General features: G+C 34.7%; 1 protein-coding gene across 3 annotated transcripts; it reads left to right on the top strand.

The window, feature by feature from the left end:
• Positions 1 to 12: 12 nt before the first annotated feature.
• On the top strand, positions 13 to 13,109 carry LOC149654323 (uncharacterized). 3 transcript variants are annotated; one of them, XM_089845786.1, is made up of 8 exons: positions 13 to 183; positions 276 to 1,190; positions 3,494 to 3,529; positions 9,103 to 9,310; positions 10,404 to 10,542; positions 10,619 to 10,688; positions 10,751 to 10,856; positions 11,700 to 13,109. In XM_089845786.1, the coding sequence occupies exons 2-8, from the start codon at positions 374 to 376 to the stop codon at positions 11,743 to 11,745; spliced, it is 1,422 nt and encodes a 473-aa protein (XP_089701912.1). In that variant the 5' UTR covers positions 13 to 183; positions 276 to 373; the 3' UTR covers positions 11,746 to 13,109. The 3 variants fall into 3 exon arrangements, with proteins under 3 accessions (XP_089701912.1, XP_089701913.1, XP_089701914.1); XM_089845787.1 differs by having other exon boundaries at positions 13 to 1,190; XM_089845788.1 differs by lacking the exon at positions 3,494 to 3,529 and having other exon boundaries at positions 24 to 183.
• The last annotated feature ends 743 nt before the right edge of the window (positions 13,110 to 13,852 follow it).

Here is a 13,852-nt window from a genome sequence, read left to right as displayed (position 1 = left end):
CTCATTCCGCCACCCGCCCCCACACAGCACGCGCGATAGGTTCAACTGCACAATCCACGTTCACTCTATCGGGAGAGGCGAGCTGTCAAAATACGAGACTCGCAGACTGCCATCGGAAAGGCCTAACGTACGTCATCGAAGAGTTTCGGTTCGCGCTTTAATTAAATATCGATATAATTCAAGGTATTTTATCCATAAATCAATCCGTTAAGGTTTATTTTAACCCCTAATTATCGAATTAAAGTGATAATCTAATTTGCGGGTCATTTTTACAGAAATCCCTAAGCCTTATCTTTCCCCGACCCCGTGTAACCGTGTTTGAGTCAGTAAGCGCCGGTCGATTTGTGTACAGGTCGTTTTTTTCATCCCCCCAATGGCCGACTTCAAAGAAAATTCGCCGATCGCCGAGTTAGAGGAGCCCCAGTTTCGTATGCCAGCTCGGGATCCGAGTTTGGATGATTTTGAAAAGCTGGAAAATTTTATAATTCAGGATAAAAACATAGTGGCAGCCGAAGCCGGGGCCGAAATATCCCGCGATTTATTGGCCCACAACGAATTTTTACTGGGAAGCGACGCTGGTGGTATCGATAACGTACCGGCTGCGGCAAAGGCTGTTGTTAACAACAAAATAGATACGGATAACAACCATCAGAATTTGCTAGGGGATTTTAACAGTAACAAAGGTAGCGACGACGCCCCGCCTTCCTACGAACAATCTTCGGCGGATTTACTGGGAGACACTTTCAGCCACGAAAGCTCGCATTTGCCAAGGTACACTCAGGAAGCCTACGAAAGGCCTAGCAGCGTCGAAAGACTACTTCAATTCGAAGCCCCGGTCGAGCCGCCTTCGCCCAAAGACGAATCTCCCTCGATTAACGAAAAACTAGTTCACCCACCGAGCGATTCGGGCTACGTTCCAAGCCCGGCCGAAGAAATTGCCGAAATTAAAGAGATTATCCCGCCGCGGGAACAGGAGAAACCCTCGGGGCTAAAAATAACCCCATTCGTCGATTCAGTCGACGATCTACTTACTTCGGAGAAGCTCGACACCTTCGTCGAAAAAGTCGCAGCACCTCGCGAAGAATCACCTCCCAAAAAATCGACCCCCGTTGACCGCAAAAGTCCCAACATGAGTACCGAAGTATCCAGTTCCAAACCCGCAACGGCCAAAGGATGCCCATGGTCGCCAAGTAAGCCTATTTTTATCATTTTATTACTTATTTAAACAATAAACTTCTAAGCCTTGGCCCACAACAGTTAAAAGTTACCGTCACCGTGTGTGATGCGTGACCTTCCAGGTTCCTTTAACACGTACTTGAAAAAGCGGGTTTTATTAGACATTAAAGGCCAAGGCTTATAAATAACAATAAGCCTATTTATCGCTAATTTATGACCGTAAAGTCCGTAAAAGATTTCCCATTCGTTACGGTTTTTGTGAAATATAAGTTACTGCGTATTTACGATAGACTTCAAAAGAAACGCCCAGATTTTTTTTTTAAACTTTTATGGCTTCGTTCATGACTAATAAAGGTCCGATCACATGACGATGCCGGTTAGAATTTAGAACACGATTCAGAACATAATTAAACTCCTAGAAATTGTTTGTAAACTGAAAAAAAGCAATTTTAAATGCAATTTCGAGGAAATTATGTTCAATTTTAAAGCAGATATAACAAATAATCACATAAATGATTGAAAACACTATAGTGTGAACGTAGCTTAAACCTTATAGACAATACCTTATTGTGACTCACGCATATATTATATATTATACCCTTTACATAATTAGCATATAGTAATATATTTATTGCCAACTCATCACTGGCCTTAATCTCATTAAAAATATACTAATTCCGTCTGTCTCTCGCGTATTATCTCTGAATTTTAATATAAACCAGTTTTAAGACGTAGTTCTTAAGTCTTTTGAAACACACGTTGGACACGTGGTAACCTCAATGCTAGTTTTAATATTTTTTTTGTGTGTGTATTTGTATTTTAAACTTAAATTAACAGGAAATGGGTTTTATTTTTATTCACGGTTCTATGAACATGTTTGTGGTCCGTCCGTCTCTGTAAAGGCTGGGCCACATTCATGTTAACATTAGTATATTTAAAGGGGTATTGACATGAATTATTTTTTATTTTTATTTTTTGGTAATTTTCGTTTATTCCATTTCTCCACTATGTTTTTGCATATTTTTTTTTAAATAACTACCACTCCCTTAATGGCGGCACTAATAGCGTCTGCTGGTTGACAAAGAGTCGCGTGAATTAAATGATTAGTACCTTCATTAATTATTATTTATTGAATTTACAAAATTAATGATGTGAGAAAATGTTTTCCAAAAATTGAAGCAGACACCCAAAAAAGTCACGGGGGTTATTTTTAGTCACTGTCTAGCCAAGGTTACAATAGGGGAAAGGAATTATCTCTACGTAGCGACAGTTTATCTTAAAACTGTCTTCATTCTTATCTTCAATGAGCTAATGGCATCCCGTGTAATTCCCCCATTGGACTTTACACAGTAGAAAATGGGGGACTGCCATTAGTCTATTATAACTTGAACAAAAATTAACTAATTTATATCATTAATATTTAATCGAAATTAATAATTAAATTAACAAAATCTGTAACGGCATGGTTTTATAAAACGTAATTCGACCCAGGCTTATTTTCAACTGATAGTCTACTCTAGAGAGGTTAAGCTATAGTTACTGTATCTTAAACTCTCTATTAAATCGAATTTAAAAATTAACAAAATCTGTAACGGCATGGTTTTATTAAACGTAATTCGACCAAGGCTTATTTTCAACTGATAGTCTACTCTAGAGAGGTTAAGCTATAGTTACTGCATCTTAAACTCTCTATTAAATCGAATTTAAAAATGAACTAAATCTGTAACGGCATGGTTTTATAAAAAGTAATTCGAGCCAGGCTTATTTTCAACTGATAGTCTACTCTAGAGAGGTTAAGCTATAGTTACTGTATCTTAAACTCTCTATTAAATCGAATTTAAAAATTAACTAAATCTGTAACGGCATGGTTTTATAAAACGTAATTCGACCCAGGCTTATTTTCAACTGATATTCTACTCTAGAGAGGTTAAGCTATAGTTACTGTATCTTAAACTCTCTATTAAATCGAATTTAAAAATTAACTAAATCTGTAACGGCATGGTTTTATAAAACGTAATTCGACCAAGGCTTATTTTCAACTGATATTCTACTCTAGAGAGGTTAAGCTATCACTGTATCTTAAACTCTCTATTAAATCGAATTTAAAAATTAACTAAATCTGTAACGGCATGGTTTTGTAGAACACGTAATTCGACCCAGGCTTATTTTCAACTGATATTCTACTCTAGAGAGGTTAAGCTATAAGTTCCTGTATCTTAAACTCTCTATTAAGGGTTTTAAGGCTTATTTTTCTCTTGCGCTTTTTCTAACTGCTTCTCTAACTTTGTGTTTTTTCTTTGTAACTCTTGTCTTACAGGTGCTCTGTTTGACAAAAACAGATTACACCCGTTAGGTAAGCAATGGCACCTTTTTTCTATCACTTCTTTTACACATTTATTCCAAATTATTCCGAGCGTAAGTTAATAATAACGCCCTAATAAGTGCTCGTCAAGCTTTGCCATCAAAATATTCAAATAGGCCTATTTTACTTCCATGAGTCTTAATACTTTTATTATCTTGGATAAGAATCAAACGTCAGTTTTAATTTAACATAAGTGTTACCTTACTTATTGGTGATTATTATAAACTTACGCTGGTTCTACGGATATGGGTTGTTTATCTTCAAATGCCAAAGATACTAGTGGTTGAATCGCGGTATTATTATGTTGACGTCATAGTTTAAAAGTGTTAGTACCACGCCCCTTTATGGGAACTTTATTTTGTCAATGGAAGTTCACAATCTGATTTCTTACTTTTTGTTCTGGCGGTCTTAAACTGTAAAAATATATGCTACCAGGGATAGATTTAATTTTAGAAGTAGGAATGGAGAACAGAGTAAGTAATGTGGGCGCGCGTCAAAGTCCCGGACCCCCCTTCCACGGGACGGAGGGGTATGAAAGAAGAGGCGGGGCGTCATTGCGACAGAGGTAAAAAGGAATTACCTCTGTATTTTTCGCCGTCCCCGTTAGCAACGTCATCAAAACGTAGTTTAAGTCAGCCAATAAGATCATTTAAAATTTTCGTTACGTGTTGGAGGGAGGGGCTCTATACTGGGTGGTCTATGAGTCGGAATAACTGAAGTAAATACTAACCGTTAGACTCCATTCTTACTTCTAAAATTAAATCTATCTCTGATGCTACATTAGAGTTTGAATTGCAACCCAAGGTTTTTCTGCAACACATGCAAAATGTATTTTAGTACTTGTTCTTTCTAAGGATTGGTTTTGCTATAGATTATCCGCAATTGCCTTTCATTCTTTTTATTGCCGAAGACAGGCACACCCTCTGTCTAACGATCTAATCGATAAAATAGAACAAAGGGGGGGGGAACGATTTATTACGTGGCGTTGAAAGGAAATCCCCCTATTGACCGAGGAATCGGTTTATTATACTAAGAATGTTAGCTGCTCAAATACTATAACAAATTTAAGTATATATATATATATATATATATATATGTATACTTTGGTGGAAATACAGACTAAACTTCAATAGGACGCTCTTGAATACTTTTTAAGGCTTCTCTTATCGAACTTAAACAAAAATCAATGATTTTCTATGCAATCACGTATTGCAAATAAACCTTATCATAAGTCAAATCAAGAATATATAGTTTCAAACAAGGAGTATTGATACCATTTATACCAGGAGGCGAGGCTCCTTGGTACTGCACTTTGACCTCAAAGCAGGGTTCATACAAACCCTGAAAACCGGGAAATATCAGGGAAATTGATTTTTGCGTGAAACGTCAGGGAAAAATCAGGCAAATTTCAAATAAATAGTGAATGTCAGGGAAATCAGGGAAGTTTACGAGGATAGTGTACTTTTCGCCCAATCCACTTTATTTTCGATTGAGGTAGCCGAAAGAAAAATAATTTTCGTATAATTTAATAATAATAATTTCCAGCCCTCAAGGCCATGTTTGTAGTGTTATTAGCATACTCTATAAAATTAGGGGCTCTTACACCTGGAAATATCAGGGAAAAACCTATGAAAAAACCTGGAAATATCAGGGAAATTGATTTTCCAGATTTTGTATGAACCCTGTCAAAGTAACCTGGCCTCTTGGTGTAAATTGTGTGAATCCTCCTAGTTAGAAAACTTATTTACACTTATTGGTTCTGAGTTCTGACTCACCAATCAGAGCCTTCAGAGGTTTTGATTGGCATGAAATTTTTTAATGTTGAGTGGATATATTCATACTTATCATTGTTAATGTTATTTATGGCTCTGTGTATGTATGATCTAATCTAACTCGTTCGAGTTGGCAACGTTTCGACTTTTTATACGCGCGCCCATCTGGCAAAGGAAACGGATTGTGGAATGTACGGTAGTGGCGAGCGTCATTTCAAATAGTTTGAGGTCAGCCTTGCTCCTTGTAGACATAAACCATTGCCAACTTAAGTTAACTTACCCCGAGATGAGAGACAAGTGCACATCTTATTTCTTACCTATAGCCCCTACCATCTTCTTTTAGAAACTTCATCCCAAAATTATGCTTATAATTATAATCGTGCTCCAGATATTTTTAAACAGTGGGGCTTAGATATTTGGGAGTATAGTAGGATTCTTACTGAAATGTAGTGGTTTTCCACATATTCATACATTTAGAATTTTCGATTTTCAGACTTTACAGGGTACGTTAGCTATTTTTTATAGTATTTGAGTGACTTGGTAGGTCTGAGGAATTTGAGCTAATTGTTAGAGATGATGAATAAATATTTTTATAGTATTTGGGCGACTTGTTACATGAGTAAATTTATTTATAGTATTTGGGCGACTTGTTCCATGAGTAAATTTATTTATAGTATTTGGGCGACTTGTTACATGAGTAAATTTATTTATAGTATTTGGGCGACTTGTTACATGAGTAAATATTTTATAGTATTTGAGCCACTTGTTACGATATGATGAATAAATATTTTATAGTATTTGAGCCACTTGTTACGATATGATGAATAAATATTTTATAGTATTTGAGCGATTTGTTACGGTATGGGTAAATATTTTATAGTATTTGAGCGACTTGGTTCGCTATGAGTAAATATATTACTATTTTATAGTATTTGAGCGACTTGGTACGTTATGGGTAAATATTTTATAGTATTTGAACGACTTATTACGGTATGGTTAATGCATTTATAATATTTGAGCGACTTGTTACGATATGATGAGTTAATGCATTTATAGTATTTGAGCGACTTGTTACGATATGATGAGTTAGCGCATTTATATTATTTGAGCGACTTGTTACGGTATGAGTTAATATATTTATAGTATTTGAGCGACTTATTACGGTAAGGTTAGTAAATATGTCTTATAGTATTTGAGCGACTTATTACGGTAAGGTTAGTAAATATGTCTTATAGTATTTGAGCGACTTATTACGGTAAGGTTAGTAAATATGTCTTATAGTATTTGAGCGACTTGTTACGGTAAGGTTAGTAAATATGTCTTATAGTATTTGAGCGACTTATTACGGTAAGGTTAGTAAATATGTCTTATAGTATTTGAGCGACTTCTTACGGTAAGGTTAGTAAATATGTCTTATAGTATTTGAGCGACTTGTTACGAAACGAGTAAATATTCTCCATTTGCATTGAAAGAATTACTGCGCTCAAAAATAGAGCATCATCGTTTCAAATATGGGAATTTGTCACACGTAATTCTATAGGAAGCCGCCTGACGTTCAATATTTTTAACAAGCAGGCGATAGAGAAAATCATATAAGGGTGTCTTTAATCTGAATCAATCAGCCGTATTAAATTCAGTCTGCTGTCAAAATACTAGGTCACGTGGACGGCCACCGGTTTTTCTACTTTTATTTGAGGCCATCATTTTTTTAGTCGCGTGTAAACGTAACATACGTAATTCTTTCAATATGGAGAAGTACTCAGGTAGGAAGCCGCCATTTAAATTGATTAATTTATGTTAAATTATTAATTATTAACGTTAAAATTTCTTCTATAAGTTATTCAAAATTTAAGGTTTTAAAGTTTAAGTCGAGTAGATTTTTAATTACGTAATTAAATGCGCCTTAATTGTTTTAACGTCAATGTACTTGACTTATGCTTGGTTGGTTGCCTTGGGAAATTGGGAATCTGTTTAAGTTGTTAAATACATTTACGTCACTTGGTTTATTAAATTTTATTTTATATAATTAAGTACTATGATTAGGTTTAATTTGGTATTGGTTTAGTTTGATATAGATTGGAAACGTGGCGTAATTCTCCATATGGCAGCCTAATTTAATTGATTACCAGCTCATTAGAGCTATTTTATGGCTGTTTATAATATTATAATTAGGTAGTTGTTAAGAAATAGACCAAGTTATATTGACAGAACCGATCTAGGCCTACCGGACATGTCATAGTTTATAAAGAGACCTCTTTTATTAGCCAATAGTAGCTTTAGAATTAGAAGGATTGTGTTCTGAGGTTGGAAAAGGTCACTTTTTTGGTAATTTTTTTGGTTTTATAGACGTTTTAGTGACGTCACAATTTGATTGACATGACGTAGTTTGATTAATAATTTGCACGTGTCGCAAGACTGATTTGAATAATCAAATAGAGAAATTTTTAGAGAGAATTTGGCAATCTCGGGTCAGTAGTCATAGTGTCACATGGTGTTTCTCAAACACAGATATGATAAATAAATTTATGTGCAAAAATTATCTATAAATAGTTTTTGATATAAAATAGGCCTAGTCTTTGAGCGCCGAAATTTTCCAACAAAAACTCAAATATTACGGGGAACTTTTTTCAACGTTGCTGTGTTTTTTGTAACATGCCCCTTAAACCTCTAGATAATTATTTAATTTACAAACGTCATTAAGAACATTTTTAATTTTTTTATAGGCGTTTCTTTATTTCTTTTTAAATTTTCCACGCTACCTCCATTGTCGTCTGCACTCCCTCTATCGTGACCTATTCTTAGCTTTCATATCTATGATTTCTTGGTAGCACCCCTACAGATGTCACTTTTCCCGCGCATAATGCAGAGGGCGAACCGTCCAACGTCCAATCAATGAACCGCACCGCACCTTTCTATAAGCCTGCCCTGCTGGTAGCTTTCCTCACTGTAGCCTGTGCTCTACCACTGTCACTCAAACTCATTCTCGGTATTTCTTTCGGGTTTTTGACGGCATAAGAAGGAAAACGGACGCGTAGTTGTAGTCTAGCCCCTAATTACCCTTAATAATTTGTCGGTTTTTCATGCAAATTGCATTCCCCTAAGTTAAACTATTTAGTATAAAAGAAATTTAGTCTTAAGTGTTAGTCATTGCAATGGATGCCGACACTAGTGTTTCTGATGATACGAAATTGCACAGTGAAAGCACTTTAAATGATACCACAATCCCGTATCCGAGCCAAACCGGCAATAATTGCATTTTGTGGCAAGTTTTGACCCTACCCGCAGGTATGCAAATTAAGTTATACTTCATTCATTTAAAATCCGCGTTTAGACGTGTTTGGGAATAGGCGCTTGCTTTTGCTGCTGTGGGTTTTAACGTTGCAAACTGGCAACAACTGCAAGATTTAGGCCTAAAATCGATTCGAGACCTCTCCTTAAGCCTTTGCTTAAGTGCTAGCATTAGTTTCTTAAAAGATTTCCAACTTAGTGTACTTGTAAAGCTTGTACCGTCGTGATTACATCATGACCTTTTTTGCGCAATAAAATTTCCGTGTCGCGAATAAGAAATTAAATGATTTATTTACGCCATAGGGAAAAAGAACTTATAAAATTAGTTGCAACCTTGCAAAGGGGTTAAATGATTGTATGTTGATGTAAAGGTATTTAGGGGTTTTCCAAGACTGAAACAGATTGGGCAATAGCCATTTCAACAACAAAGCGCGCCCAATCTTTTAAATATACTAGCAATTTTTATTTTATTGGTGGGTTAATTGATTTTCAATTTATTTTTAGTAACAAGCCTGGTATACTGGCAAGATCCAAAGAAGAGCGGCATCGTCTTTGGCGTATCCCTACTCTTCCTGATCTCTTTGAGATACTTCTCATTCATTAGTGTCATCTCGTATTTGGCCCTTGCCATTATCAGCATCACACTCTCATTTAGAATCTACAAAAACGTTCTGCAAGCTGTCCAGAAATCAGGAGAAGGACACCCATTCAAGTAAGCCTAATTCTGTACAATCATTGTTAAGCCTAAGATTTAAGCCTAATTTTGCGAAATCATCTTAAGCCTACTGGTTAAGCCTAATTTTGCGAAATCATCTTAAGCCTACTGGTTAAGCCTAATTTTGCGAAATCATTGTTAAGCCTAGGATTTAAGCCTAATTTTGCGAAATCATTGTTAAGCCTAATTTTGCGAAATCATTGTTAAGCCTACTATTTAAGCCTACTATTTAAGCCTAATGTTGCGAAATCATTGTTAAGCCTAATTTTGCGAAATCATTGTTAAGCCTACTATTTAAGCCTAATTTTGCGAAATCATTGTTAAGCCTAATTTTGCGAAATCATTGTTAAGCCTACTATTTAAGCCTAATTTTGCGAAATCATTGTTAAGCCTACTATTTAAGCCTAATTTTGCGAAATCATTGTTAAGCCTACTATTTAAGCCTAATTTTGCGGAATCATTGTTAAGCCTACTATTTAAGCCTATTTTTTCGGAATCATTGTTAAGCCTACTATTTAAGCCTATTTTTTCGGAATCATTGTTAAGCCTACTATATAAGCCTAATTTTGCGGAATCTTTGTTAAGCCTAATATTTAAGCCTAATTTTGTACAATCATTATTAAGCCTAATATATAAGCCTAATTTTGTACAATCATTGTTAAGCCTAATATTTAAGCCTCATTTTGTACAATCATTGTTAAGCCTAATATATAAGCCTCATTTTGTACAATCATTGTTAAGCCTAATATATAAGCCTCATTTTGTACAATCATTGTTAAGCCTAATTTTGTACAATCATTGTTAAGCCTAATTTTGTACAATCATTGTTAAGCCTAATTTTGTACAATCATTGTTAAGCCTAATTTTGTACAATCATTGTTAAGCCTAATTTTGTACAATCATTGTTAAGCCTAATTTTGTACAATCATTGTTAAGCCTAATTTTGTACAATCATTGTTAAGCCTAATTTTGTACAATCATTGTTAAGCCTAATTTTGTACAATCATTGTTAAGCCTAATTTTGTACAATCATTGTTAAGCCTAATATTTAAGCCTAATTTTGTAGAACCATTTTTTATGTATGTTGCAGGGAAATCCTCGAAGTAGATATCTCCATTCCTCAAGAGAAAGTTCATGAAACTGCCGATGTCCTTGTCAGTCATGCAGTTTCTACTGTTATCAGACTTCGAAGCATGTTTCTTGTTGAGGACCTTGTTGACTCCATTAAGGTAAGAGATCATCTAATTGAGTATAATTTAAATGTGATTAATTACAATACAATCATAAGCTAATAATTTTTTGCAGCTTGGTATTGTCCTCTGGTGTTTGACCTACTTGGGTGCCTGGTTCAATGGATTAACGTTGATTACTCTTGGTAATTAACAATTATTTGGAATTTCTTTCTTTCAGGGAATTGTAAATATGTTGTTCTTTTAGGTTTCATCGCCATTTTCAGTTTACCCAAGGTTTATGAGACAAACCAAGCACAGATTGATCAGTACCTCAACTTAGTCAGCACTCAAATTTCAGGAGTTGTTAATACGTAAGTATAAAGTCTAGGAATTTAAAAATAGGCCAAATATATCAGGGAAAGGGCTAGGAATTTAAAAATAGGCCAAATTTGTCAGGGAAAAGTCTAGGAATTTAAAAATAGGCCAAATTTGTCAGGGAAAAGTCTAGGAATTTAAAAATAGGCTAAATTTGTCAGGGAAAAGGCTAGGAATTTAAAAATAGGCCAAATGTGTCAGGGAAAAGGCTAGGAATTTAAAAATAGGCCAGATATGTCAGGGAAAGGTCTAGGAATTTAAAAATAGGCCAGATATGTCAGGGAAAGGTCTAAAAATTTCAAAATAGGCCAAATTTGTCAGGGAAAGGTCTAAAAATTTATAAGTAGGCCAAATTTGTCAGGGAAAGGTCTAAAAATTTATAAGTAGGCCAAATTTGTCAGGGAAAGGTCTAAAAATTTATAAGTAGGCCAAATTTGTCAGGGAAAGGTCTAAAAATTTATAAGTAGGCCAAATTTGTCAGGGAATGGTCTAAAAATTTAAAAATAGGCCAAATATGTCAGGGAATGGTCTAAAAATTTAAAAATAGGCCAAATATGGCAGGGAATGGTCTAAAAATTTAAAAATAGGCCAAATATGTCAGGGAAAGGTCTAAAAATATAAAAATAGGCCAAATATGTCAGGGAAAGGTCTAAAAATTTAAAAATAGGCCAAATATGTCAGGGAAAGGTCTAGGAATTTAAAAATAGGCCAAATATGTCAGGGAAAAGTCTAGGAATTTGCAAAAAGGTCCAGGAATCTGATTTAAATTGTAGCAATTCCCACATTTTCTCTCCGATAAAACCAATCCTAAAAAACTTCTATTTCAAACACTACTAAAGCATCAAGTCCAAGATTCCTTTTGGACAGAAGGAAAAGGCCCAGTAAAGCTGTTGTTGTCCAATCAAAAATAAAAAGGGGGTCATTTAAATTGAAAAGAAAAACAAAACAATGCACACAATCTGTCTGGCTCTTGCAAAAAAAGCACACACATAACAGTAAAAAAAACAACCCCTTTTATCGCCGCTGCAGCTTTGAATTTCATACTCTTATTACAAAAGCAACAAATACATATTATAAGCAATGGATTAACAGTAAAAATCCCCCCAACTTACTCCCCCCCCCCCCTGGTAGTTAGATTTAAAAAATATAGCGATAACAAACTGTTAAAAAAACCCCAAAATAATAAACCCCCATTTTGATTTACCATTTACGTAATAGAAATTAAGTTTTAATGAACATTTGTTTTTTAAAGCTAATATTATAAAAAAAAAAATTATGAAACTTGGTTTTTTAATTAACAAAATGTATTAATCTTTTTGGAACGTTAATTAATTTAATTTTGTTCCATTTTCTTTTGGGCCCCTCTTTTCCCTTCCCCCCAAACCCTGTTAAAAAAAAAATTAATACAATACGCTAGCTAACGTTAAATCTTCGAGAGAAATTTTAGATAATCCTTAATAATTAAAATAAATATCTTAAATTGTTTTATAGTAATATCTTTTTTCCCCTCCGTTACACATTAAAAATGAAAAATAAACATACATTGATTGTGGAGTGTTCAATTTGCACAAAAATTTTTAAACATGGCGTCGTAATACCATTTAATCCCTTTGCCCCGCCCCCATACCTCTTAGAGACGCCCCCATCCTTCTTAGCCCCGCCCCTCTCTCTTAGAGACGCAAAAAACTCGTTGGTTTATAATTAAAAATAAATAATATCAATGCTCTGATAATGAAAGAGAAATAAGTTAATTTAATTTAATTGGAGAATAATAAGATATTCTTTAGATCTTTGGCTTCTTGTGATACGAAATGCAATGGAATTTGACGGAGACGCGATTTATTGTACTACTTTCTCATATTTACCTTAAGCCCCGCCCCTTTACCTTAAGCCCCGCCCCTTTATCTTACGCCCCGCCCCTTTATTCGATACCTTCTCTTAAATGTCATCACACACGATTTGTATTTACTATTTATATACAACTACGTATCATTATTATAATTATTATTATTGACTAAAAGGAAAATTGGATAAATATAAATTAATTTGTTTTGTACTCGTTCAGGTATTCGAAAAAAAAATTGAAAAAGAATATTAAAAATACGGAAAAAAATAAAAAAAAAAATTGATTGATAGTTGTGTTTACGGCCGGTTATGTCCAGCTCTATATTTGTTCTTAGGTGAAAAAATTTGTATTTAAAGCCATTTTTTAGGCTTCGAGAACGAAAAATAAAATAATCAAAGTCCTTTACCAGTTTATTATTCGACTAATTTAATTTTATTGTTTGTTTTACCGTAGAAATCCCGTAAAGAATGGTGTATCGTCTGCTTAATTCAAATATCAAGAAAATATGGAAAATTCTAGTGAATTTGTATCAATTCCACTCCAGACAAATGTGTTATTACTCCATTTAATTCTAGGGTTGTGGAACTCTTGTGGGGTTATTTGGTAGGATCTGAATTGAATAGAACTAGATTGGTCAGTGCCCTCTATGGCGTACCCCCGTTTCTCTGTGACGTCTACTGGATGACTCATAGCCCAACGTTCGCCCAATCAAAGGACGCTTGAGATTCTGCGCGTGAAAGCATGGTGAAAGCTGAAGTCTCATAGATACCAGAAAATATTCAAGATGAAATTATAATGTTAAGGTAAAAGAATACGTTATATGTTTTTCAACTCAAAAATTAGGTGCTAGCTCCATTGGGTTACTTTGTGTTATTGGTGTCCCGTGTCTTATCCCTGCCCATATTAGTTTTTTAATATATTTCAAACCCTAAAATGTTTTACTACCATTATGTTGTTCTAATATCTATTCCAAGGGCTCTCCCCAATTCTTACGAATTTAGACTTGGACTAACCACCTAATGTTAGACTGGTAGCTACGTTGTTAAAAATTGGCAACACTTTTCTAAACGCGCACTCTTGTTTTCCGGGAGGGGTGAGGTAGAAATCAAGATGCAGCGTAAAAGCCTGTATGACTAATGAATAGAA

This window comes from Phalangium opilio, unplaced genomic scaffold, assembly GCF_054372755.1.
Source record: "Phalangium opilio isolate 3A_F unplaced genomic scaffold, DU_Popi_V2 ptg000079l_1, whole genome shotgun sequence".
Taxonomy (NCBI): Eukaryota; Metazoa; Arthropoda; class Arachnida; order Opiliones; family Phalangiidae; genus Phalangium; species Phalangium opilio.
The sequence above is the reverse complement of the archived record's forward strand: the minus strand, read 5'-3'. Positions and strand labels throughout refer to the sequence as shown.

Coding starts and splice junctions, on each gene's coding strand:
- LOC149654323 (XM_089845786.1), top strand. CDS start 374: ATGGCCGACTTCAAAGAAAATTCGCCGATCGCCGAGTTAGAGGAGCCC. Junction 10,543..10,618: donor ACCTTGTTGACTCCATTAAG/GTAAGAGATCAT, acceptor AATTTTTTGCAG/CTTGGTATTGTCCTCTGGTG. Junction 10,689..10,750: donor ATTAACGTTGATTACTCTTG/GTAATTAACAAT, acceptor TTGTTCTTTTAG/GTTTCATCGCCATTTTCAGT.